The sequence below is a fragment of the Eleginops maclovinus genome, chromosome 5 (assembly GCF_036324505.1).
Source record: "Eleginops maclovinus isolate JMC-PN-2008 ecotype Puerto Natales chromosome 5, JC_Emac_rtc_rv5, whole genome shotgun sequence".
Classification (NCBI taxonomy): domain Eukaryota; kingdom Metazoa; phylum Chordata; class Actinopteri; order Perciformes; family Eleginopidae; genus Eleginops; species Eleginops maclovinus.
This window is the reverse complement of record NC_086353.1, coordinates 21433422-21461015: the sequence shown is the minus strand read 5'-3', so window position 1 is coordinate 21461015 and position 27594 is coordinate 21433422. Positions and strand designations below refer to the sequence as shown.

At 39.0% G+C, this 27594-nt stretch overlaps 2 protein-coding genes across 5 annotated transcripts; both read left to right on the top strand.

Moving 5' to 3' along the window:
• The first annotated feature begins 391 nt into the window (after positions 1 to 391).
• Positions 392 to 14843, top strand: pi4k2b (phosphatidylinositol 4-kinase type 2 beta). The gene is made up of 11 exons (XM_063883743.1): positions 392 to 948; positions 6168 to 6319; positions 6861 to 6941; positions 7062 to 7181; positions 7864 to 7995; positions 9047 to 9200; positions 10022 to 10092; positions 11481 to 11583; positions 12141 to 12274; positions 12388 to 12447; positions 13651 to 14843. Exons 1-11 carry the CDS (start codon positions 591 to 593, stop codon positions 13822 to 13824), a joined length of 1539 nt encoding a protein of 512 aa, XP_063739813.1. The 5' UTR covers positions 392 to 590; the 3' UTR covers positions 13825 to 14843.
• Positions 14844 to 15636: 793 nt separating this feature from the next.
• On the top strand, positions 15637 to 25306 carry LOC134864618 (serine protease HTRA3-like). 4 transcript variants are annotated; one of them, XR_010165856.1, is made up of 9 exons: positions 15637 to 16863; positions 17291 to 17396; positions 17541 to 17763; positions 18214 to 18408; positions 18528 to 18560; positions 19226 to 19370; positions 19460 to 19510; positions 19822 to 19916; positions 23036 to 25306. XR_010165856.1 is itself a non-coding variant. In XM_063883744.1 (8 exons), the coding sequence occupies exons 1-8, from the start codon at positions 16437 to 16439 to the stop codon at positions 19827 to 19829; spliced, it is 1188 nt and encodes a 395-aa protein (XP_063739814.1). In that variant the 5' UTR covers positions 15638 to 16436; the 3' UTR covers positions 19830 to 21983. The 4 variants fall into 4 exon arrangements, 3 of the variants coding, with proteins under 3 accessions (XP_063739815.1, XP_063739816.1, XP_063739814.1); XM_063883744.1 differs by lacking the exon at positions 23036 to 25306 and having other exon boundaries at positions 15638 to 16863; positions 19822 to 21983; XM_063883745.1 differs by lacking the exons at positions 18528 to 18560; positions 23036 to 25306 and having other exon boundaries at positions 19822 to 21983.
• Positions 25307 to 27594: the final 2288 nt, after the last annotated feature.

Genomic DNA, 27594 nt, shown 5'->3' with positions numbered 1-27594 from the left:
CGGCCCTCTCCTTAATATATTTTACAGAAATGTGTGTTAAGATTTTGAAAAAATGTTCAGAAAGAAAACCAAATAAACCCAAAATGAATCATTTCTAGCACAATGTTTATATATATTTTCAACATCTTTCGGCAAAAAAAAACCATGAAAATAAATCCATTGATACATTTACAAAAATATATCCAATTCATCCTGTTCAAAAAAGCGTTTATCCTTTTACTATCAACATTTTCAAATCAAACCTTATTATTAAGAAAGTTTTGCATGTTTAAGTGTTGTTTATTGCTTTGAAATGAACTGTTTTTAGGAAACTGGTTCGCCTAACTGTTTCGGTGGCACTTGAAGGCAACCCTTGACCAACGCTGTTCTTTGTGGGGCACATGCGCAGTGAGCCACCTAGGAAGCGGCGCAGACTGTTCTTGAAGGATTATGTGGACATATCATCGGTGAGCGAGGGCTGCTGTCTTTGGATATTTATTTAAGGTTTATTTAGTCGCAGAAAGAAGGGAGTTTGTTTAAAATGGACGGCTGACAGCTGAAAGGGAAGCCAGTGTAATTAGATGTACATTTATTGTATGTATTGAGCAACAATGATGTCAGAATGCGACCCGACAGAGACAGAGACCAGCGAGTCCTTGCTGCTTGACAGCGGGGCAGCAGCGGTGCCTTCTTCAGAGTGTAACTTTCACTCCTCAGACCCTCCGAAGGTGTTATTTGACAGGAATGGGATAGGCTTGGGACATGTGGCGAACCCCGGAGCCGCGGTTCGTATTACGGACTCTTGTGAGAGCCTCTTAACCGAGCTGGAGACCGACGGTTCCGGCGAAGAGGCGTTGTTGTTACCGTGCCTAGCAGGAAGCTCATCTTCTCCGCGGGGTGTACGACAGAAACGGAGCAGGCGGGACAGACACAGCTCGTCGTCGGATAAAGAGAACCTGGCCTCCCCAGGTAAATGTTTGGATCAATGCCTTGGATACCTGAAAGGAAGTACACACATAGACATTTAAGTTAGGACAGGGAACACATACTCCTTAAGGAACACAGGTTTTTGCCGCATATGGTTCAGCGCAAAATTATACTGTGTAAGGTGTGCAGTGAATGCGACGTGGTTAAAACGTTGTGATGTCATTCAAGCCTACTGAGAAGTGTTAACCATTTCACTTAAGACTGGGCAATATCTCGATATTATATCGATATCGTGATATGAGACTCAGATCTCTTCTTAGTGGTTTTATTTATTATATAAACTAATCACAATTTATGGAAATGCAATTGTGTAAATATTTTTCTGAAATCAATATAAGTTAACCATACAATATCGTTATATTATCTATATTGAGGTATTTGACCCTAACATCTTCACATCACTGAGCCCTAACTTAACTGTGGCTCTCCACCGGGAGGCCCTCGAGGCCCCTGGAGGGTCTACTTAGGCCTGTTTTGGCAGAGCCAAAGTTGGTGATTGATGGAATTAAGGTGTAAAGTTGTTGACCCAGCACATTTCATAAGTACTGCATTTCTGAACAAACAATACAGCTCTTTGAATGTTATTATAACTATCCATACATTACACTGAAGGCGTCAGACTTGTGTACTTTGCAATGAGATGAAGTCTGTACCCTGTTTGTCCACTCTGTGTTTGTTTTTCCACTCAGCTGATGTATCAGCAGCTGTTATCATCCCTGTAGTGTGATATGAGCTGGCACTTTCATCTGGTGACCCAATACTACATAGAAGTCCAGCCACGAGTACAGTTTACAGTGTCCTTCCCGTAAACTCCCTAAAATCCGACTTATAATTGTATGATCTTTCTCTGTCTAACAACAAGCTAGTTCAGGCTTTTACGCTCTTCCTCAGAACAGAATATATTTTCTCGCCTGTGTATCATTTGTTTTTAAGTCTTAGATATGTGCAGCTCTATATTTTTTTGGACTATAAAAAGAAAAAAGGTGGTATAGCAGAAAACAAAGGCTAGGTGATTCAGTCACCATGGAAGCGGCACATATTCAGATTTAACTACTAATTGGACTCAACATCGCTCCCCCTCATACCACCCACCATTTTTCCCTCTTGCGACACCATTTTGAAGCATTTGTTTCCTTTTTTTATAAACTTCTATTGCTTTCTCTCTGCTGAGATCTACTGGGCTCTATCGGGGCCAGATATCTAGGCCAGAGGTAGACACACAGAGACTGGAATTGCATGTGTAAGTGTCCCGTTTCTTCTGACCTTTCAGAATAATAGTCTTCTGGTCTAGAATTACAGTTTTTATTCAGTGCATTAAAACGCACAGTCCCGAAAGACGTTGTACTGTGTCGCAAAATGTCACGCAAACTCCCTTTGCACATTTTGGCAGTTCAATTTGAGCACACGTGACCTTAAACCATCCAGCTAACATTTACATTTAATCTGCCAAACTGCATTCAGCTCACCTGTTCCTTCTGTCTCCTTACAACAGAACCCATTGTCCATGCATAGCAATGTCACATTATCTTATCTAATCAATTTAATCTTGATTGACACATTTGCATACATTGAGATGTTTAATCATGTCAAAGTCCAAACACTGATTTCTATACAAGCACTAATGAATTATGAATTCAAGCTTCCTCTGAAGTTGTGTGTTAAGTTCTTATATTAGCAGTGAGCCTTTTCAGAGTTGTAGTGTTGCGACATGCCACACACTGTTTGCTCTGCAGGTCCCTGGAGCTCTGAGCGAGCTGTATTCCCGCTGTGAAAAAGCTCAGCGATTTCCCATTAACTGACCGAGCGCTCTGAAAGACCGACATTAAATATTCATAAGGCTTTTGTGCAAGCACACACACAAACGGGCAAACACTTTTCAAGTCCAATATAGATGATGAGGAGGGGATTTGGGACACAGGAAGTGTGCATGTGTAGGCCTATCTACTCCAGCTTTCTGTGGGGTGAATATAACAAGATAGGAGAGATTCCCTCGTCCTGCCTCCTGCCTCCTGCACAATGACAATATCATCATAGACTTTCAACATCAGCACAGGCATACATCCATCATCAGCTGAATAAACACACTGGATCCTTTGTTGGAAATTAAATGATGGAGATAAAATATTGTGACAGCTGAGCTCCGTCTTACATACAGAAAATAACTGGTGCTGTAAATCAGATGCACTTTATCACAATCTATCTTTAGGTCTGTGTCGACACCATGTTATTCCCATATTAAAGTCATGCAGAGGTTGTTTAAACGGCAATCCGTTTCCCTGCAGACCAACAAAAATAAACTTTGACACATCCTGTAGCAACTACTAGTAATTATAATGTGCAAATTGTACATCCGGCTTCAGGGGGTTTGCTGCGGACTGCATAGTGGCCTTACTCACGGAAACAACCTGTTATCATACTGGGTAAAAATGGTGTAACAAGGACACAAAACCAGTGGATCTGTCCAACTGGAACACTAGAATGGACAAAAAATATTAAAGAGGCCCTATTATGCTTTTTGGGGTTTCCTTTTCCTGTTATCCATTAGGTGTTTGTTCCTGTAAATTGTCTGCAAAGGCTAAAATCCCCAAGTTCCCTCCTGCCTGAAACACTTCAATTGGACTGCTTTGTTTACTCGTGTAACATAATGACATCACTATTTAACAGGCTTTTATTGGCTAGTGCTCAACATATTGTATGTGATAGGCTTAGGGGCGAGAGACATCGCCATGGCTCTCTTTTCAGACCGAAGGGGAAGAGAGGTGCTGCATCACAGGCAGTATGAGAAAAATAAAGAGCCTTTTGAACAATAAAGCATGAAAACGCATCACAGTAGAGTCAACAAATAGAAATTTTAAACTGAAAATGATAATATATTATGTCCTCTTAAACCTACTCAGCATTGTGTGAATGTATGCTGCAGTTTTAATGTGTGTGTCAGTTCATATACTATACATATATTTAACTATATAGTTCACTTGTGTGGTTAAATCACTGTCAGATGACGTGAGGGAAGTTTAATTACAGATTATTTACTTTCAGGCTCCCCCTTAAGGCATGAATTTAATCATTTCATAATATAAACTAGGCTTACCTAGAGCCAAATGGAGCACAAAATGCCAGCACAGCCTCACGTATAAAACATTATTTTGGTGGCCCCATGGCACTTTTTCGAAGCGTATTTAAAATGCACAGACCTTTAAAACATAAAAAATGCATTAGGGGGATGATTTCCAGGCTGGTGGTTTTGAAGGTGGATGGATACATTCAGAGTCAACCTGTTCACTTGGGAATTTCAAATGTATTTAGTAAGGTGTAAGTCAGCCACATGGCTACCAGAGTACTGTTTTAACTTAACGGTTGTATTTATTAATAATAATAATAATAATATTTGTATTGCACCTTTCATTTCAGCAATCAAGTGCTACAGTTAGTTAAAAGAGAACCTATAAAAGACTTTTAGCAAAATGCTTAGGTTTTAATAATCTCCCTAATTCAGGGCACAACCCACACTTTTAAAAGTGGTTGTGAGACTGGCCCAAAAACGTGTTGTTTTATTCGATTCTTTACAGTAATCAGTTAACAATTCCACTCTTATTTCTGGGTATACAAAATACTGGTAATTTTTACTCCCTCAAAAATGAAAAACAGCGATATTTAAATGTCCAAATACAACAGATATTAAAACATATTTATTTTGGGAGGCAAGTTTTGTTCTGTTTTCCCTATTATGTTTTATATGTTAACGAGTGGTTGCCACTGATGGTAAGCAAAGGCCAGAAAGTGGTTGCCAATTTTCCTAAAATGGTTGCCAATAGCAACCTGGCAACCATTGCTGTAAAGCCCTGCTCTGATTTAATTTTTGCATATCTACATCCTTCTGTTCTCCCCTTCCTTCTTCTTAATTTCCTTCTCTCTCAGTCCCACCTTCATGTGAATTAGCTTCAAAGGCATCTTTGCTTCTCCTTATCTCTCTGTGACAAATGGCATGTTAACTGTCCCACGGTTCCTTTGTCCTTACTCCGACCACCCCCCCCTCCCCTCGTCGCTGTGTCTGTCCCTTCATCTCTCCCTGCATCCCACTGTGACGTTACCGTGACTGATACAGAGCATATGGAGCCTCCTGTCAGCTGACTGTTCTCCTGTGTGAAGAAGCAGAACAGTCTTGAACGTGTCATGTCATATGATTGGGCCTCCATCAGAGAAATAATTAGCACCCAATACTCATCAGACAGCAGTCACATGCGGAGAGCTCTGTTAGATCTGCAAGGCAAAAGAAAAACCCTTCTTCTGACGAGTCGCTTGAATCAGCTCTCAAACTCTGGGTGTATATTAATGTAGACAGTGTTAACATTACACAAGCTGGGTCCACATGTTAAGCTAACATCAATGCTAACTTATATTTATCATGCTTAATATGTTTGGTAGATGGGTAAATATAAAAAGTTGGCAAAATAAGATGTTACATAATACATTACACAGCGGCCGCTTATGAAACAGGAAGTGTATCATCGCTCTGGCACCACTTTAATGCACTATCTTTGGATATAGAGGAGAAAGAGTAGATGGATAATATCGACCCATATGTAGGCTTACCAGCATATTGAAATGTTCATTATTTGATTATTGTTTTCAACAAATGTTGTATAGGGCTGTAAAGAACATTTAGTCTCTTAATCGATTAGCTTTTTGGGCCATAGCAGTAACAATCAGTGTTTTCCATAGCCGAAGATGAAGATGTCTTGATATTAAAATTAATACTTTTTCTTACTTAATTTCATTTTTGACAACTAATCTATTCATCTTTGCAAGTTTCATTTTGTACGTGCAGAAGATGGATTTTACTACTCATTTGTTTAAGAGCTTTTACAAACCTGTGTGGACTTTAAAGAACTGCTAAATATAGCAAACAAAATCAACCTAATTTTATTTTTTACCAAAATGACCCATACATGTTTTAAATATCATACATTTTTCATACATAAAAAGACATGTTATGTCCTTTTTGGAAATTGTGTCCTTTGTATATGCTCTAACACAGGTTACCATTGATTAACCACCCTTAATTACCAACGTATTTAACTGCATGACATTTATATGACACCGCATTTGGAAGGTTATTACGAATTATCATTTTCTCCATACTTTAGGAAAAACTGTTGTGTAAATATGAATATCAATCTAATCTATTTTTCCCTCTCTAGGCACCGGCAGTGGAGACTTCAACCATTTCCCCGAGGATCCCGAGTTTGCGGATATTATCCAAAGGGCGGAACAAGCTATCGAGAATGGCGTCTTTCCAGAGAGGATTTCCCAGGGTTCCAGTGGGAGCTACTTTGTCAAAGACCCGAAAGGGGTGAGCAGAGGACAGGGGAATCACACTGATAAACAAGAAGGGGGGAAGAGGAAGGAGTATGCAGCATGGACTAAAAATAGCTTTAAAATGTATTTTAATAAAAGGGTAAAGCAGAAGGTGAGAGGATTGAAGAGTCACACTGACAGATGAGAAGGGGAACAGATGAAGGATCATGCCATCAATAGCTTTAAAATGTATATTTATATAACTTATTTGCGAGCCAGTAGAAATGATTGCTTGCGATCAAATATGCTAGCATTTAGCGTTTAGCTTACTGTGGTTCTGAGGTGATTTGTAAAGGTAAAAGGAAGAATCCACTTGCTGAATAATGCAACCAGCGTAGCTTTCATTGATATTTCACGTTAAGCATGCATGCCTAGCATCACATTAGCAAGTTTAACTTCCATTACAGGGAAATATATTGATCTGTAGCTTGTTAGCATCATCTCTGTCAATTAACATCTGTTCTAACAGCTTAAAGTGTCTGGCCCTGTGGTTTCTGTAACGGTCATAACATTTTCTGCCATTTTTCCTTCCACAGAAAGTCATTGGTGTTTTCAAACCAAAGTCGGAGGAACCTTACGGTCACCTTAACCCAAAATGGACCAAATATTTTCACAAGGTACATGGTGTCACATGTTTTATCTGTGTGTAAACAATTTAAAGGAGTATAAGCAGACATGTAACACCACGTGTTTCTCAAATGTTCTTTATGTCCCTCTCTCTCCTCCTCTCTCACTAGCTGTGCTGTCCGTGTTGTTTCGGCCGAGGCTGCTTGTTGCCTAACCAGGGTTACCTCTCAGAGGCTGCTGCTTCGCTGGTTGATATGAAACTCGGCCTTGGAGTAGTGCCAAAAACCAAGGTAATGGCTCTTTTGTAAGATTATAAATTTGCGACATGTCCTTTTAGTTTAACTGAACTATAACAGGTTTCGAACAAACTCTCTGAAGCTTGGAATTTACTTTTATTTAACAGTACCTTTGTTACTCCTTGAAAAATGCATTATTTTCAATTCAATCTGGTGTTCCTTCTAGACATTCAGTCGTTAAACCCAAAAATATTGTATTATTTGAAATGAAACGATCTGGTTGTGGCATTTCTTTGTTGTCTCCTGTCGTCCGACACCAGCTGCTGGAGCTAGATTGACTGACATCGGCTTTTTTCTGTTCTGCAGCAAACATGTAAACTGTTTTTATATGATTTATAGACTGTATATTATTTCACACTATTAAAGCTTTTTTGTGTCTACTCCTGAGCTTTATTTTTGCTATTGCGTTTATGGTAACACTTTTACACGTGATAATAAAAGCTTCCTGATTCAGGACATTTGTCTGGTTTTTGTAAATAAAAGTGCTTGGAATTGACTTTAAACAGCTCTACAAATCCTGTGAACATGCATTCAGAGAGAATCCTCAGTAAACACTTGAATGCAACAGTGTGTAAAAGTGCGAATTGTCCTTCTTCTTGGGTGTAGGAGAAGTTAGACAGCAGCGGTCACAAGGTCCAACTACAGCAGTGCTAACTGAGCCTCCTTCTCTCATCAGGTGGTGTATCTGGCCAGTGAGACATTCCACTACAGCGCCATCGACAGAGCCAAATCCAGAGGGAAGAAGTACGCCTTAGAGAAAGTCCCCAAGGTGGGGCGACGCTTCCACAGAGTGGGCCTGCCCCCTAAGGTAACAGAGAGTGGTAACCCAGAGTGCCTACCTTCTAGCTGCTTTCTACTAAACAACACAGACTGAAGTGTAGTAAACCTCTTCTGGTTTCCTTCCCATTTTTCCTGTTTTTGCCACTGCTTGCCGTGTATCCTGCTTGCAGTACAAAACCAAACAAAGGATATCTTGCAAAAGGATGTAGCTATAAGAAAAATGTTTGATTTTAAACACAGAATCACTCTATTTTTGTAATCATCTAGACATCTCAATAAAATGTGCCTACTTAGATAAAAACCACATACTGCTTTGGATACGGTGAATATTTATTTAGTTTGTTTATTCCAGATTTATGTTTTTCATCCTTGAAAATTACCAATTCATATTAGAGAATTCCCATGTTTAAGTCAATATTTCTTTCTTTTTAATTTACAATGGCCTTATTATGAAATTGTAGTATGTATAACACATACTAACATATGCTAACCTCTTTAAAAAAAATGTTTAAACAGTTATTGTCCTAATGTTTTGTTTTGCACACACATAGGTCTGCTGTCTTGTCATAATGCAGTGGAAGGGTTGTGGGCTCAAAATAGCTGCTGCTGCAGTCCTGTCAGAGGACAGTAAAAGGATTGTGTCACACTCTCTGTTACCTCAAAAGACAGGTTTATTTAGACAAATAGGCCATAGGAATCATAAATGTCATCTTCACTTCAAACTGTGTTCTTTTTTCCAGAACGTGATTGTGTATTCTTATCTCCTTTGTAGTGTGCTGAACACCTGCTCCAATTCTAGCATTTAACCAGAAACCTGAGTAACAACGTTGTGCGTGGCTTCCTGTTTTTCTTCTGAGACAGCCTTGTTGATGATCTGTAGCATTTTCCGTATTTGATGTTGTTAACATGTGACTAAAAGAATGTCTTGAGAGAGAAGCTGGCCTCCTTTTGAACTGTCATACGCTACTGACATTTCAACTCCATGACATCACAACTGTACCATGTTGTCAACCTCCCACACACAAGCTGTGATGTTCTGTGTCTTTATTCCTTATGTTGGGATGTGCGTTTGTTTGCAGATGGGCTCGTTCCAGCTTTTTGTGGAGGGTCACCGTGAAGCGGACTACTGGCTGCGGCGCTTTGAAGCAGAGCCTCTGCCAGAGAACATCAGGAAGCAGCTGCACTCGCAGTTTGAGCGGCTGGTGGTGTTAGACTACGTCATCAGAAACACAGGTGCGGGTGTGTCTGTGTTGACAGTTAAACACAACGTTTACTAAACTTAACCCTTGGGCTTTACTTTAAAAAAAAAACTCTTATGTCCTTAAAGGAAAAACATTTTCTCTGTCTTTTTTTATACATTAGCTATATTTTCCACTTTCAATGAGTTGCCCTTTTTAAAAATAATTTGGGGTATGGGGATGATTGCAACAATATTCATTTTGATGCTTTGCTTCAAACAGAGTACTGCAGCAATGCCTCTAGTGGAAACCTTTTGTAGAAGTTTTGTATTTGCCAAACATAAGAAAAGGTATCAATCTGGTGGACAATTATGAAAAATGACAAATTTGACCGTAATCTCAGATATATTTCTGTCTTTAACGGTCTGTAATTTTTATAATGGTCTGGCTCACACTTTATTTTTCCTTCCATAATGTATGCCTTTGCATTAAATAAACCAAATTAATAAAAAGTTACAAAGCCAAAAACCTTCCTCGTGAGGCTGTAGGGTAAACACAGCGTTGCATAACCAGTTCATTCCTACTTAAAAATAAAGATTATAGCTTATTTCTGGTAATGCTAATTTGAATATTTTATGAATAGTTTACTTTTGCATTCAAGCCTTTTACAGTCATTGTCTCTGTGTTCTTTAACATTACATAGTCACTTGTTATTGTTGACATTAGGTTCACTGTTGTACTACGTTTGAATTGCAATCGTCATCTGAATATCCATTAATTTCCACAGTTGTCTTGTTGTTCTCTTTCACCCACCTACGTATGAACTTTACTTTACACTCCTTTTAAATCCAAATGTATCTTTGTCTTTCTCTTAAGATCGAGGAAATGATAACTGGTTGATCAAGTATGAGAAGCCAGGAGAAGGAGCGAAAGAACAGGGACAAAAGGTGAGGTTAAACCAAAACAAACTCAGGGTGTGTTTAGACAAATTCTCACTCTGCTGCATGCAGTTCAACAGCTGAAATGCTGATAGATTTTCAACGTGAGACACTGGTTACGTGTTGCTCTCTCACTCGTTCATAGGCAGAGGAAAACATGGACAAACAAAAGCTTAGACATAGCAGGTCTGGAACAAACCAGAGCCCCAGTGACTTTACCGGCTACATCAACCAGAACCAGAGCTTTTCATTAGCGCCCACTGCAGGGCAAACAGCAGACTTGAGTCCTCTTAGACAAATAATGGCTAACTAATTGTTGACGGATCACTTTTAGAATTGCATCGAGTGTACTTCGGAAAAAACACCCATAACAGCAACCTCACTGTTGCTCAGTATGCACCAAGAAGGGATTTTCCTTGAATACAGTACGTCACACAGACATTATGTTCCTAATGAACGGATTACAGATCCGAGAAAAATATGAGACCACTCATCTCAATCTCTACATGTATAACAGCCATTCCAGTGAAATGTTGTCAGTAGTTTAAAGAACACAATAAAAACCAAAATGTAATTTAACTCAAAAACATACCTGTTAATGTGCATAAATAGTAAAACCATAGAAACTGATAATGCTGCAGTGGTCTCTTAATTTTTTCCAGAGCTCTATCTTTATTTGCATGCAGTTTTTACAGCATATCCATCACTAAGACCATTTTAAAGAAACCCTTAATCAGGGAATGTTGTCGAAGTTACAGGCCTGTGTAAAAATAGATAAATGAAAGCTTCCCTATTTTATTCTGTGGGCTATAGAGGGCATGGGATTGTACACAGGCTCCACCTTAAATCTTGTTTATTTTTGTCCCAAAAAAAAGTATTGAAGTATTGAATACATTATAAATGTGTCCAATGGCCTGGTCCACATAGCGCCTTTTTCTGAGCACTTTATTTCAATTGATTTCTATTCAAACAGATCGCATGCCGTTGTAAGCTGCAGCCTTGAGTAAAGGCGCTGCATCCACCATCCTTTCTGAGCGCTCTGCCTTTTGATTCTGTTACATAAGTCCTGATCAGTTTAGATTTGGCATGATTTAAAATAAACAGCTATTAATAGACGTTGTGGGCTTTAACCAACAGCTTTTGGCTAAAATGTGTCTCACAACCCTTAGCTGGCTCCTCCTCATCACTGTGTGGAGCCCTGCCAGAGCCCTGTCTTCTGCTCCAGCATCAATCAATACCTGACATGTCTTGATGAACGAGGAAAGGTTGTCATTTGTCTGTGGCAATTAATCAGGCCTCTGGACTGTGATCAATGACGTGTCTGGTCATGAATCATTAATCCCTCAGAGAGTTATTGGTAATGACTTCTCTGATCCTTCACCCCCCCCTCTCTGTAGGATGCAGAGTGGCTAGAGAATACTTCAGACTCGTGCATGAAGATCGCGGCGATCGACAACGGCCTGGCCTTCCCCTTCAAACACCCGGACGAGTGGAGAGCCTGTACGTTGATCTGTTTCCTCTCTTCGTTCATGTCCTGTCAACAACTGTCCTTCCTGATAACGGTGGAAACAGCAGATATTGACTTTCATGATGAATTCACTACTTTTGTCATTAAGTCTATAAGATGTCAAACCCAGAACAACTACAGGGCACAGCATTTTGAAATACGTATTTAAATGACAATGATTGATAACCATTTTGAAGAATATTGTTAGAATTAATGGTTTTAATTTTGAAATATAATGATACAGCTTTTATTTTGATTTACTGTTTTGATTTTGTAGCTGTTTGTAATAGGAAAAGGATCAGTACGATGAAACGTTTTGGGGGAATATTGGGAAATACACTTCATCAGACCACTAGCTTAGCTTAGCATTACAACTGGAAAGACTAACATGGTAATGAATTAGCTTAGAGCTAATTGTAGGTGGATCACAAAACAAAGACAATGTAAACCCTGCAAATATGGACATTTGTGATTAGGGAAAGGTTGAACTGCGGGGTTGGTAAATATTTGATGTTGTGAGAGCTAACAACAAAATCTACTGTTTCCTCAGACCCTTTCCACTGGGCATGGCTCCCCCAGGCTAAGGTGGCGTTCTCCCAGGAGACCCGAGACCTAGTGCTGTCCCGCATCTCTGACATGAACTTTGTTCAGGACCTCTGTGAGGACCTCTATGAGATGTTCAAGGTACAGAACACCGCAGGATATTCCTCTTGTCCACCCTCTGAGATCCTCTAACAGCTGTATACAAATCGCTGTCACAGGACTCCTGCTAACATTCGTCATCTTTTTCCTTTCAGACGGATAAAGGCTTCGACAAAACCATGTTTGAGAGACAGATGTCTGTAATGAGGGGACAGGTGAGTTCCTTTTTGACATTCTTTTCAAAAGCTTCTCTGCATTGTGTCCTGTATTTCGTTCTTTTTTTTAATATCCTTCCTGCTGTCCTTCCCCTCTCCTGTGCCCTACTTTCAGTCACTTTGGTTGTTTTTTAACGACTTCATTCCTCCCCGCCTTGACCCAATTTCTCACCATCCACTCCAGTCTATTTCTATGTCTCTCCTTGGGACAACTAAAGGTGTCATAGAAGTATAGTGATAACATGTCAAGACACTTTTTTGATGTTGTTGTTTTAGTGTACTTTACCCAGTGTTGTGATTTTGTGGTTACAATACAGGATGCTGTTTTGTATTTCCACTAGAGCTGAAATGATTAATTGATTTAAAAGAAAATGTTTCTTCTTTTTTTTTTTAGGATTTATGATTCAATTGTCATTTTTGGATCAGTGGAGCGTAATCTAGGCTTCTGATTTTAGAGTCATTTAAAGGGGTAGTTTAGATTTTTTTAAGTGGGGTAGTATGAGGTACTTATCCAAAGTCAGTGTATTACTACAGTAGTTGTAGCCCTCCCCCAGTTTGAAGAAACAGGCTGAACTATAATGGACAGGTGTGGCAGGAAAACACATTTTAGCCACCTAAAGTTCATGTGTAAGCTATTTTAGGAATATTTTCACCGTCTTATGTTGCTGTCAGACAGCCAGTACAGAGAACTGAAGGTGTCATCTATGCTGTTCAAAGCCAGCCAATGTTGTCTGTAGAACACAAGAGTACCTTTGTGTTACGGAGCAAATGTTGTGCTTATAAAGGGGTTAGATCTGATTCACCAAAGTCACACAACAACACAAACAAGCTTATCATTGCAGCGGTAGGAAGCAAGTCTCGTGTTCTCCCATGAAAAATGACTGTTTTGGTCAATGGAGTCCGTTTGCTTTAATATTTTATGACTTCAGTTCCCTGTGGCCTGTCTGAGCAAAATAAAGTTGTGAAAATAAAGCAGTTAGATCAATGTAATATTTAAGGTGGGTCTTTCTTTTAGTTGGCCCTTTCCAAAGCATAAGTGGCCACCATCCTCGTAGATAACACACTGTTTATGGATGAGTACCTCATACTCTTTGAACTATCCCTTTAACCTCACATACACTCTCAGACCCAACCAATGCACCTGTACTCGGTATGAAAACTGCTTTCTTTAAGTCATACATGACAACCCCTGTTTATTACCAGGTGTTGAACCTGACCCAGGCGCTGAAGGACGGGAAGAGCCCCATCCAGCTGGTGCAGATGCCGCGGGTTGTGGTGGAGCGCAGCCGCTCGGGTGGCCAGGGGCGTGTGGTCACACTCGGCAACGCCTTCACACAAACCTTCCACTGCAAGCGCCCATTTTTCTCCTCTTGGTAGGGGGGGAGGAAGCCAGGGGGAGGGAGGACTCCTGCTACAGATATTTATTTGTCTTTCCTGAAGGGAGGAATATGAATATGGCCCTCATATTTCGAGTGGTAGGAAGTAAGGTGGAGAAACATTCCTCATTTTGTGAAGAGGCACACCAGTGTCTGCAAAACACCTTGGGGCTGTTTGCGGTTACCATGGTGACTTAATTGGATAATCGGATATTCCACAGAGGTGGGCTTTGTTTATTGTTAGGAGGCAGAAAGGTAGTCTCTTGCAAGGTCTCTCAGTGGGCTAATGGCCAAAGAAGAAGTACTTGACAGATTTGTAGTTCAGTATGTTTGAGAATCGAAAGTGATTTCTTTAGAATTTGGAACAGTTTGTTCCTGGTATGGGAGAAAGACCCAAACTGTTTGCTTTGCCTTGTAGGATTACTTCATAAAATATAGATGCACTTGCACTGCTGGAAGTGTTTGACTTGTTCTACAGAACTGAGTCAAAGCACTGTTTTTACCCAGTTTTTCAATTCTGCATCTAACGCAAACCTAGTGTCTTCAACTCACTACTGCCAAAATCTGTGTGTGGAAGCAGTAGTTAAAAGCCTCAAGAAAACGAATAACATTGAAACTTGAATATAGACTTTGGGGAAGGAGGACTGAGTAAAAAAAAAAACATTGCTTGAATGTAATCTGTTTACGTTTTCTATATAGATTATTGCTCCCAAACATTTCAATACGAATGAATGCTGTCAAAAATATGCTTTCTTTTCTTTTTCGTAAAAATGAATGTATTTGTTGTTTGACATGTATTTAATTGCTCTTTCTTGAAGCATAAGATGCAGCACCTCTTTCCTGCCATTTAAGATATGTTATATGAACAGAGAAGAAACTAAACAGAGGACAATATTTCCAACATGCTCGATGCTGTTGTGATTTCTTATGTATGCATCTTGAAATTTCTATTCCAACTCAATGATTGTATAAGAAAAGTTGTATATTTAACAGGTGAAAAATAAAATGTGGGGAATTTGAGTCTTTTGTGAAGTCTTAAAACATTGTCCACCAAGGTGTGTTCAGCAAAGACAGTCTCCACTCCCACGACGGGAGCTTTGAACCTTAATGATTAACTGATGACAGGAGTATTACCACACAGTGAGCTATTAATAACTCAAATGCAAACTAACCAGACTGTTCCCTCTTTTATTATTACACTGACTGTTTCAGAAAAATCAATGACCTTGTAGAAAATAATGTAACTAAAACCTAACAAAGTGAAGGCAGAAGTACTCGGATCATTTCCTGAAAGTAAAAGTACTGATACCACAAAAAAAAAAAATGGAAATGTTTACAAGAAATAGGTAAACAAAAAAATGAGCACAATAAGAAAATGACTTGCATGTACAGTAATCAAAATTTAAAATGGAAGAGCATTAAAAAAAAGTCCCAAATTCATAACTTTAAGTAGGAGTATGGACCTATTATCAACCAAATATAGAGCAGCATAACATTGAAACCCTAGTTGATCTCACTTAAATTTGAACAAGTACTTATAACATGTACTCATTTACATCCCATCACTGGTCTTATATGCAGTCGAACGATCCACATTTGACTGAGGCAAAGCCTACAAATGGTACAATCTGATCAGTGTGTGTTTCAGAAGTGTAAGGAAAAAGGAGGACATGTGGCTTAATACTGCCATCATGTGGAAAAAATGGTACAACTCTTAAAATTCCAAATGCAAGATCACTACCACTCTCAATTTGACTTCAAACTCTAAAACCTAATATTTAAATCATGTTAAAAAGTTTTTTCCGATACTGTACACCGCTTGTTTACATCAGTCATCTTTTAATTACATGGCTCATAAGCTTGTATCTCTGTGTGAATTCATTTTTTTATTTGTACTGTGACACAAGCAACAATAAAATATATTAGAAGTGCAGATAGGTCTTAAAGCAAGGGTACTTAAACAGTTGAACAGTAGTCTTCTCTGAAAAAACTGAAATGTCGACTTTAATTAAATGTATTATGTCAACTACTTTCACATAACTGTTTTAGGTTAGTTGAGAGCAATACTATTAAGCTGAACCTCTTATTATTGCTTTCAACTAACTCATACAGTTATGTTGACAATATACTTAATTAAAGTCAACGTTTCAGTTTGTTTAGCATGTAAATTGATTCGAGTTAAGTATTTCCCTCTGAATTGCTGTAATGAAGAAACAAAGTAAAATGGGAAGAAAATAATACAATATAAGCGTCTCAAACGTGTTCTTAAGTCCAGTATTTTAGTACATGCACTTGCTGTCTACCAGTGTACTTATGGAGGAAGAGGCTGCTTTTAAATGTGAAATGGTGTTATGCGTTTTATTCCCACTGGATGGCGTGCATTATCAGCTTCATGTAGTGAGTGGCCTCCAACTAAGTGATGTACAGTCACCAAGTTGTCAGAATACGCAGGCAGACCCTGATGACTCGGCAATGTCTGGAGTAAAACCTCCAGAGAGCTGACAACACGAGCCCAGTGGAAGTAGCCATCAGGTCCAAACACAGAACGTTATTAAGAAAGACGTGTTTACGAATCAAAAATATCCACCACAACTTTTTGTGAAGTCTATCACAATGCAGTTAATATTACTGGCAGCGACGTTTCTCTTTACGCACGACTTTACCGGAGCTGTGCGTCCAGAAAAGTGCGCGTCCCGCTGCGACGTGAGCTCTTGTCCGAGCCCCAGCTGTCCGGTCGGCGGGTACGTCCCGGATAGATGTAACTGCTGCATGGTGTGCTCCCCCCGCGAAGGAGACCCCTGCGGCCGCAAGAACCACCTGCCCTGCGGGGATGGCCTGGAGTGCAAGCTGCTCGCTGCGGGTAGGCGGCGAGGCTCCAAGGGTGTCTGCCGGTGTAAGATGGAGCATGAAGTGTGCGGAAGCGACAGGAAAACGTACGGGAATGTGTGTAAGATGAGAGTGACCAGCCGTAAAGCGGAGCAGAAAGGCAGACCCGCAGTTAGCCAGGCGCATAAAGGACCATGCGTACCCTCAACCACAGGTAGGACAGCTCAGTGTGCACATTGTTGGATGTTGGATGTTTTATGAATCCAAATTCATAAAACATCTTAAATTTACTACATTTGTCTGTGGTGCAGTGTGTGCTTGAACGGCATTGTAGGCTAATGGTTATGTTGCATAACACACGCTGTGATAGTTATCAGTGCCAAATCAATACAAAGAAAGTTTGGTAGAATATCCTCCTCCTCCTCTTGCACACATTTGGTGAATATTTCTTGTGAAAAATATTCAATCCATACAATATCTCCTCCTATGTATCTTCCATAGTTTATGATTTTCCTAGATGAATAGATATTATAATTGTATTAGCATTGCTCGTCTCAAATTTTAATTTAATCCTACAGTAACTATCGATTGAGTGTTTGTGTGTGTATTACTAATGGAGTATGTTCTTCATGCCAGTACAGGTCGCATCCCGGGCCATCCCAGCAGCCCTCGCTACAAGTTCAACTTCATCGCTGACGTGGTGGAGAAAATAGCTCCAGCTGTTGTCCACATTGAAATGTTCATAAGGTATTATGTTATAATACATGACATTTTCAATTCTAAATATCATTATACACACATCTCAAACATCTTGTCAATAGAAACATAACACAACCTGCAACAGAAATAAGACGTGTTACAAATGTAGGTCTCACTCTCTGCCATCTCCAGACACCCCCTGTTTAATCGCCACGTGCGTCTCTCCAGCGGCTCTGGTTTCATTGTGACCCCCTCAGGTGTGATTGTGACCAACGCTCATGTGGTGACCACGGATGCCACGGTTACAGGGCAGCCCCAGCTGCGCGTGCAGCTCCTAGACGGTGACGCATATGAGGCTGCGGTCAGACATGTAGACAGGAAGGCAGACATCGCCACCATCAAGGTCAATCCCCAGGTGAGAGACTACAAACTCAACACAGGCACAATAAGTCTAGGCAGGATCATCATAACATTCTCCACCCTTCTCTCTTCATCCAAATCAAACTATGTTAGAACACATCATGTCCCAGTGATTTTCTTGACCCTATAGTACAAAAACGTTCTGAACTACTGCATAATAACCCACATCCTGACACGTGTCCTTGACAGCTTTCTGCTAGATATTCTTAGCGAGATACTTTCCTAAACACCCAGTGTGTGACTCAGAGACACCGCGCCAATGTGTGCATTCTCACACCCACATCTCAAATACTGAGACAGTTTTGTTATCATTACACTTTTCATCATTTCTCTCCTCGTATGTCTCTATTGCATATTTATTTTTATAAATTTCAGCGTCTCCATTTGACACGCCTGTCTGTTCTGTGCTGGTATTTTTGATTTGTGTGCACCCACATCGGAGCAGAAGAAGCTCCCCGTGCTGTCTCTGGGCCGTTCAGCTGATCTGAGGCCCGGGGAATTTGTGGTTGCTATTGGCAGCCCCTTCGCCCTGCAGAACACCGTCACCACCGGCATCGTCAGCACCGCGCAGAGAGACGGAAAGGAGCTGGGCATCAAGGACTCAGACATGGACTACATCCAGACTGACGCCATTATTAATGTGAGCACACACAACAACACATCAGGTTTTTGTTGAATAGTGATATTGATTGTTTGCATACGTGTCAACATCTTTGATGTTATTGTCTCTGTCAAATTTTTCAACTTTTCTGGGGGAAGTATGGAAACTCTGGAGGACCTCTTGTTAACTTGGTGAGTAGTGTTATGATCAGCCTATTATTTTTTGCCCCTCATGTTTGCCAAGATTCACACAACTATTTTATTGAGTGCTGACATCTTACCCCTTTTACACAGCAGTTAGGGGCCACAAGTGATTAATAAGACTTAAAACTGTCTGATGCAGGCCTAATATGGCCTTTTTCGGAACTCTAAAACTATCATCTAAACAAAACGGGTTTTCCGTTTCCTTTAGTGTGTTGTCAGCCAGTTAACCAATCAGAGCAGGCTGGGCTCTGGTTTCAGACGGAGGGTGAAAAGAGATGCTGCAGCACAGGCAGTTTGAGAAAAATAAAGAGCTTTTCGAACATTAAAGCATGGAGACATGCCACAGCAGAGGCACACAATATAAATATGAAATGTGGAAAAGGCAGGACAGGGCCCCTTCAAGTGAAGAAAAATAAGCCGTGACTCAGACTGTATTTCATGCTAATATTCACATAAATAATTGCTTTGTTTTTTATCAGTACCTAATTTCTGGCAATATTTCTTCTTTTAAACTATGAATAATTTCCATTTAGATAATCCTTTTACTTATGACACTGATATTGAAGCTTCTTAATATTGAATTATTGACAAATAAATGTACCAGACACTAAAGTCCAGTTTAATTAACTGTGTTAATGTTTTTGTTGTTTCAGGACGGTGAGGTGATAGGCATCAACACTCTGAAAGTGACAGCAGGGATCTCCTTTGCGATACCCTCAGACCGAATCAGTCGCTTCCTCACAGAGTCACAGACCAAACACATCAAAAGTCAGAGGTCAAAGCCTGAGCAATACAAAGGTACCAATGTAGTTTCAGATTTATGTCCTGTGAGAGATTAATACCTATGAAGTGGTTCCAACCAAAGTTGTTGTTTGTTGTTGTGACAGAAAAGACAAAACTCAAAATAAGACTTCCAGAGGCAACACAGGCTGATGCAGGTGAGAGCTGCTGATCTACACACAGCCTGTTATAATGGTTTAAGTAATACCTGTGTTGTGTTCGGGGACGTGAACCTTTTTTTGACATCAGGATGCTTACTGTCAACAGAGCTTGAGTTGTGACATCCTCACACACTTTGATTGTTTCTTCTAGCACACATTTAACCCAGCTATTAGGTTAAAAGACAATGCACTTCTGCCAATTTTCCTTCAGTAAAACTATTTTTTTATTCATATCTTAAAAGAAGTTTATTAATATTGTTATTGGTATTTGTAGTACTGACGTCAGCGTTGTGTGTTGTGTGTTTCAGTCTGGTAGCAGAGTTGAAACGTCAGAATCCAGACTTTCTGAGAGCAGCAGTGAAGTTTTGGTGCAACAGGTCATACCTGACACTCAAGCAGAAAAGTATGTTCACACACTTCTGCAATAACCCAAGCACACACACTGACATCACAGTGAGGAAACCCTGCTGGGAAACGGACAAAGTGTCATCAAAGTAACACTCAATCATTGATCTTTAAATGCTATAATGAGGTTTTCTTTTAATTTTGTATTTCATTTTTGACATTAGGTCTGGTGTTGTCTAGTTTTTACATTATTTTGTAAGTTATTTGTGCAAATGCAAAGGCATTAGACTTAGTTTCTTTAGCTTTTGTTTTGTTACATTTGTTTTGTCCTGCCATTGTGACCCTTTTTTCTGTGTTTCTGTCTTATATTCCAATGTAACTGTCTCACTATTATACCGGCTGAAATATTGCAACATAAGAAGAATGACGACGATAAAATAAGAGAAACCAAACAGCTGGGTGTTGTTTTGGGGAGTTGAGAAACTGTGATCAGAGAGAGAAGCCTACATTCAGAGGTGGAAGAAGTACTCAGATCTTGTACTTAAGTAAAAGTATAGGTACCAGAGTGTGGGAATACTCTGTTACAAGTAAAAGTCCTGCATCCAAAATGTTACTCAAGTAAAAGTACAAAAGTATAAGCAACAAAATATACTTAAAGTTCCAAAAGTAAAAACTCATTATGCAGATTAGCCCATTTCAGAATAATATATATGATATGTTCTGATTCTAATTATTGATGCAGTGAAGTGTTCTCAAAGCTGGTAAAGGTGCAGCTACTTTTAATGACTTTGTATACTGCAGAGTAGCAGGGATTTACTCCAGGTGTAACTAAAATCTTGATTATATTTTACATTATTAATCCAAATCGGAGAAGTATGTAAAATGTATTAATTAATTTTGTGGAGGAAGTACATCATTAACTTCTGAATTGTACTGAAGAACAGTACTTAACTAAATGTTTACACCACTGCCTACTTTATAGGCCACACCCACATCTAAAAGGAGGCACTCTCAATCAGTCCTCACCCAAACACAAAGACCAAACAGTCTCATTCAAAACAACAAAAGAAAACTCTCCCCTTATCACCATAGAGTTAAGGGGGAATGTTACAAATGATCGACTTGTTGAACGGGAGAATCCTCAGTAGGTCGTGGAGCGTCAAAAAATGAAGTACTTCTTAGTGATTGTCTGAATCTTTACCAGCTGTGCATCACGAGCGGCTTTGGCTCACTAACTTGTGCTAACGTCCTGGGCTCTGCCAGCCTGTTCTGCCAATACGTCATGGTGAATACATATGGTTGAACCCCGCAAAATGACTAGGTTAATCTGAAAACATCCAGCTAGGTGTTGTTTCTATGGCTAACTACTCTGCTAGCTAGCATAGCTACATTCACCTGTCATCTTATTGGTTGCACGTTGAAAGCTATGGTTGAAAGGTCAGCAGTAACCAGTGATGTAAACTAACTAAATACATTTACTCAAGTACTTTACTTAAGTAAAATTTGAGATTCTTAATTGTATTTAAGGTCCATGCATACAAATACATTAATCTCAGAAAAGAGAAGAGATGATTTATGCCAGATTTGAGCTAATAGCTCATTTCCATCTGCAGTCCCTAGGAAGGTACATAAAAATCCATGTACTTCACTTGAGTATCTCCATTTTATGGTACTTAGTAATTCTACTCCACTACAATTGGTTAATACAAGGTTAATCCTGTAATTTTACTCATTTACTTTATATAGTTACTTTGCAGATTTGGACTAATGATGTTAAATATAATAACAGAAGCTACCCTGCAGTATACAAAGTCATTAAAACTAGCTGTGATAACACTTTAATGCATTACTGATTATAATCAAAGCATAATATACAGTTTATTATTCTGAAATAGAGCAATTTCAAAACTTTTAATTAAGTACAAGATCTGAGTACCTCTCCCACTTCTACCTAGCAGTAAGTAGGTAAAAGTTGAAATAATTGTAACTTTCGAGAAGTGAGCGACGCTGAGGTTAGCGCTTCTGTATGCTCTCTTATTATTTGATTTGATTTGTTTTCACATATTTGTATTTTGCTTTCGGCAATGTTTTTTTTTAATAAAGCCTGTTGGTAGTGCCTTTTGAATTGGATTCATCATGGTGATCCCATTTAACATTTCGATAAATATACAAATTAATCTGGATGAACACAACACTTTTAATGACATATTGTATTAAATACATATAAAACAAGAGTAGTTTATGTGATTTGATTTGTTCACATTGGACTGCACTTGTTCAAACCTTGCTTGTATCAGAACACCTCACGACTTTGAACCCTAGATTATAAATTTGCCTTATTAAAAAGGTAAATGTGTATAAAGCACCAGGTATGGAATCTTACTCAGGGTTATTCAGGCAAAAATAGGTTAATTCACTTTATTTTCCTTATGTTTAAATCTTCAAACAATACAGAGAACAATGGCGTAACGTCCACTATTTCCATGGTATAAAAAATATGCGTCTTTTGGTGCCTAACCACTTCTCCACCTCTGAATACCAAAGATCTGAGTCCTAAAGCTGCCTTAAAAACAAAAGCATATACTAAAACTACCTAAAATAATGTCATTAATATAATGATCACATTTCTTTGTACAAAACAGCAGTACAATACCTAATAAATACAAAACAATAAATAGGGCCAGCTGTATTTCTCTTCTATAAGTTCACCACACATCACACAAGTACTTTTACACTTGAAGTCAATGCATTTACTGACAAAATCAACAACAATAACAATAAAACAATTCAATAAATGAAGACCAGGCAATTGGCTGGTTCATTTGCTGCCACAGCGGACACAAGAGAAGAGAGCATTTCTGATCCTCTTCAGGAATCTCCTGACTCTGCAGCTTTGTTTGCCTGTGGTCTTTACGATGACCTCTGAACAACCACAAAGAAGCAGGATGTTAGTGTGATCAAAAAACTACAAACACATGAGACAGTGAGGACTTTAGACATGTGACTTACCAGGCTCGATGTGAGCAGCTTTGTCCTCAAGCTTAACAGAATAGCTTTCTGGATGAGCAGAGACTGTTTGCTCGGGAGGAGTCATGGCCTTGAACACAACACTTTGAATGCTCTGTGAAGGCTGTGGTGTGACACTCGGCTCAACCTCTCTCATTTCGACAATCACAGTTTCCATGCTTTGGCTGACGTCGGGGTCCTGCTCCACAGCGAAGAATGGATGCTCAAGGACTTTGAGGGGAATAATCCGCCCATACTTGTCTGGCACCAGCATCTTTTTCAAGAGGTCCACAAAGTTCAACAACTCCTCTCTCTTGGCCAAGGTTCTATAAGGTATCACCTGGAAGAAATTGAAGGTAAAACCTGTCTGAGTTATCATGTTGAATAACGCAAAGCAGTAAAAAAAATAAAAATACATCAGATAAATCTTTGTAATAACATTATATTATCTAAATAAAGACCACCTACCTCCACCAGGTCATCAAGAGAGGTCAGATAGAAAAATGGGTTTCCTCTAAAGTGATGCCCAGTTTGTGCTGTAATCTCCCATGGAGTCTATAGAGAGACAATGTTTTGGTTACATCGTTTATTCTGAGCGACAGACAGACAGACAGACAGACAGACAGACAGACAGACAGACAGACAGACAGACAGACAGACAGACAGACAGACAGACAGACAGACAGACAGACAGACAGACAGACAGACAGACAGACAGACAGACAGACAGACAGACAGACAGACAGACAGACAGACAGACAGACAGACAGACAGCTACCTTAAGTCTCCAGGTTTGCTGGTTGTGACTTTCCTCAATGTTAAAGTAGAAGCTGCTCTTTTGTCCACAGTTAAGTAGAAAATCCGGAGGCTGACCCACCAAGTCCACAATTAGTTTGAGCGCATCATATTCGTGGTCTGCAGGGAACAGACCAAAGCCTGCGGCAATTTCTGCAACCACTGCACCGAGAGACCACATGTCAATCTGTTCACTGAAGTCCATGCCCAGGATGACCTCTGGCGCCCTGAGAGAAGAGAAACACTTCTTGTTAAGCTCACTTTTGTTTATTTTCCAGTACAGAAACAGACTTCCATCAAAGCCGCAGCCTCTGTGCCACATGTTTTTTTGTAGCTACCTGTACCAAAGACTCTGAACAGTGGTCCCTGGAATGGCTTCGGACACGTGGCGAGCCAGGCCAAAGTCAATGAGTTTGACCTGAAGTGGATGCTTGAAACGGTTCACCACCATTATATTCTCAGGCTTTAAATCAGCATGGATTATTTCCAGGGCCTTAAGGTGGAGCAGTGCTGTTGTCAGCTGAAGAAGCACAAAGAATTTGATGCTTCAGTATCACAACAATGTGCATTTTTAGGTATGATTTTCCATTGAATGTCAAATGATACTTCTGAAAAATGTATGATTCCACATACTTGACGTAAAACTGGACGGATCTCAGCTATGGACAGAGCGTTGTGTTGTCTCTGCAGCGTGTACTCATAGAGACTCAGGTCCAAGATCTCAAACTCCAAACAAATGTACTTTTCATGGTAGAACGAGCCATACCATTTCACCAGACCGCATTCATCTGCATCGAGAGCCTGTAGCTTTTGGAGAATTTTAATCTGTGGAAGACATAAAAAATGTGATTATTACTATTTGCTGTCACCTTCAGTACAACATTGTAAGTGTCCCATCATGCAGCTTCAGTTTTTATTATTAGAGTTTGTAATCTACCTCTTCCAGTGCTCGCTGAAAGAAAATGGGTCTATCCTTGTTTATTTTGACGGCCTTCATTGTGTTGGTTACATGGTCTATACACATGGCCACCTTCCCATAGCAGCCCTCCCCGAGAAAGGCCAGGACCTCGTAGCTGGATGCCAGCAGGGTCCCCTCGTGGATCGAGAAATCGTCTGTGGAGGTTTGGGAGAGAGGAGGAGATGGAAACAAAATGAAGTTACATTTCACAGTACACAAAACAAATCACAACAGATTGATCACATGTAACTATCTTCGTAGCTGAGTATGAATTAGCAAAACACAAAACATTTTTTTATGAGAAATGTTCAGACTTTCATTTGTTTCTGTGAACAAGAAACATGTATTTGATCACTGAGTACTAAGCCTGGTCCCTATTTTGTAACCAGAAACTAAAAAAACTCTATTTAGCAAGCATCAGCTTAAGTCTGTGTTTTTCAGTACTTTACTGACTTTTGTTTACTACTCTCTGCTTACCTATGACTGACATGTCAGTCATTGTCTGTAATAGTTTTGAAGCAAATCTAGCTTGTGTTGAAAAAGGCGTTGAGGCGATGTGTCTCTGTGTTTCTCAGAACTTCCAGTGTTGCATTCTAAAGTTCCTTCCATTCTGATGGAACTTTAGAATGGAATCCATATGCAAGTTAGGGAACATGTATGTGTATCTTATTAAAAAATCATGAAAGTCACATATATGTGAATCTTTTTCATCATTAGCAACCAACAAGGGACATTTTAATGAAATTAGAAGCTTTTAACACAATATAAAATCACAGATCCGTTTAAAGTTTTTGCAATGTTTTCGTCATTTTGTCATTAAGACTGCTACTTGAGTGCATGCATGAACATCAACCTATAAACAGCAGCAGAAACCAGTCAGCTTCAGGTTGTTTACATTGATAAGAGCCAGTCAGTAGGCTGCTGCTGCCATCTAGTGGTAATACAGTGTAATGCATGATCATACAATATCAATTTCTCAGGATCATACCGTATCTTTTTTTTAAAGTTGGCTTTAATTAACTTTTTTTTTTAGGAAGCTTTATTGAAGAACATAGTGTCGGGTGAGTTACTTTTGCATTACTTTTGAGTTACTTTCCCCAAACTAAATTTTTTCGATACCGGTAACATTACTTCGCTCCTGGCATGGCACAGTAACCTACTGTTTATGAACAGTAGGTTTACATTGATAAGAGCCAGTCAGTAGGTCCCTACTGTCATCTAGTGGTGATAGAGCCTATGCATGACCAAATAATATACATCTTTCAACATGATATCTTTATATAAAAGTTGGCATTAATTAACTTTTTTAGAAAGCTATATTTCAAGCACATGGCAGGTTATAAACAGTCGATTGAAAAATGCAGGTAAAATCCAAAGGTGGAAGAATACTTCAGTGTGAAAAGTTAGAAGTAAAAGTCCTGCTTACAAAAATTCTACTTAAATTGTAATACAAGTTGATAAGTATTAACATCAATATATAGTTTAAGTACCAAAAGTAAAATACACTTCTTGGTAGTTCAACCTATAATAATATATGATAATGTCTGAGTCAGTTTGCACTAAATCTGCAAAAATAACTAATAAATAAGTCTGTAAAATAAATGCAGTAGAGTAAAAATAACAACATTGGCCAACAAACTCTAGTGGAGTAAAAGTATAAGGTAGTATAATTGCAAATTCTAAAGTACGGTAGGCCTATAGAGTAAATGCACTTAGTCATTTTACACCACTGGTAAAATCCTACATGTAACATGACGAGTGTATTTGAATCAACGTTAACACTACCCATCACATACAGAACTCTAACAGGTTAAGCTGAGTCTTTATTTTATAAAATGACTTTGAAATAAATCTTTAAGTGACGGTTTGAAACAGATCCAGGCTGCTGCCGTTGCTGCCACGCATCAGTAAAGCAGTAGGTGTTGTTTGCATCGAGAGTCAGCTAATCCGCTTAATCTGAATGAAACACGTCCACAACATCAAGCAATGTAATCATCCACACTGTCAGATCGTGCCAATAAAGAAAATAGATTTACTTTAAGTTCATTTCAAGCCTTTTAAAGACACCCCCTCCCCTATACCGGACGTGAATTTACTGCAAAAATCAGTCAAATCAGTTACAACGAAATCAGTGAGCTAAGAGATCTTGAGTTATTTGAGACAAAAGTACATTTGTTTTTCATCAAGATACTTACACAAGATTCAACTTTAATGAAGTGCATAGAGTTTTCACAGATTTCATTTCGGAAAGTCTTTCTGTTATTTTGTCCAACAACACAAAAGCAGATTCATGTCATACAGAACAAAGAAACACAGAAATACATTTGATTCATTTTAATATGTTGAATGAACTGGAAACCTTGGTAGTATTTTTTAATATTCTGTAAAACATACTATTAATTAAATAATTGTTGATGTAGAATGCACATTCATATGATATTAAAAGTTAATTATTTCCCAGCAATGAAACTATTAATAACACTCCACAAAAAAACAACAACAACAGCTCTATAAATGGTTACAGAAAGGTAAGCATGTTTTGCTGCACATGCACTCTCACAAAAAGTGAAAGTGATGATGTGAGAGCACAGAAGGAGGATTTAGTGCAGAGTATATGCTCCAGGACCTGGATAACATGTTACACCTGTTAGCGCTTTGAGATTGCTGAAATGAAAAGTGCAATACAAATAAAATGTATTATTATTATTATTATTATTATTATTATTATTATTATTATTATTATTATTATTATTATTATTATTATTATTATTATTATTATTATTATTATTATTTTTACCCTCCTGTATACATATGTGTGTGCTTTGCCTGCTTAGCTACGTTAGGGCTTCTTCCCTGGGGTATATCGTTAGTGTCCTGCAATACCTGCTATTTATTTGGCTTCAATAAGATTTCTTCTTTCAGACTAGTGAAAGGAATACATCTTCTTTTTTCTACTTAAAATGTATTGATTTTTTTT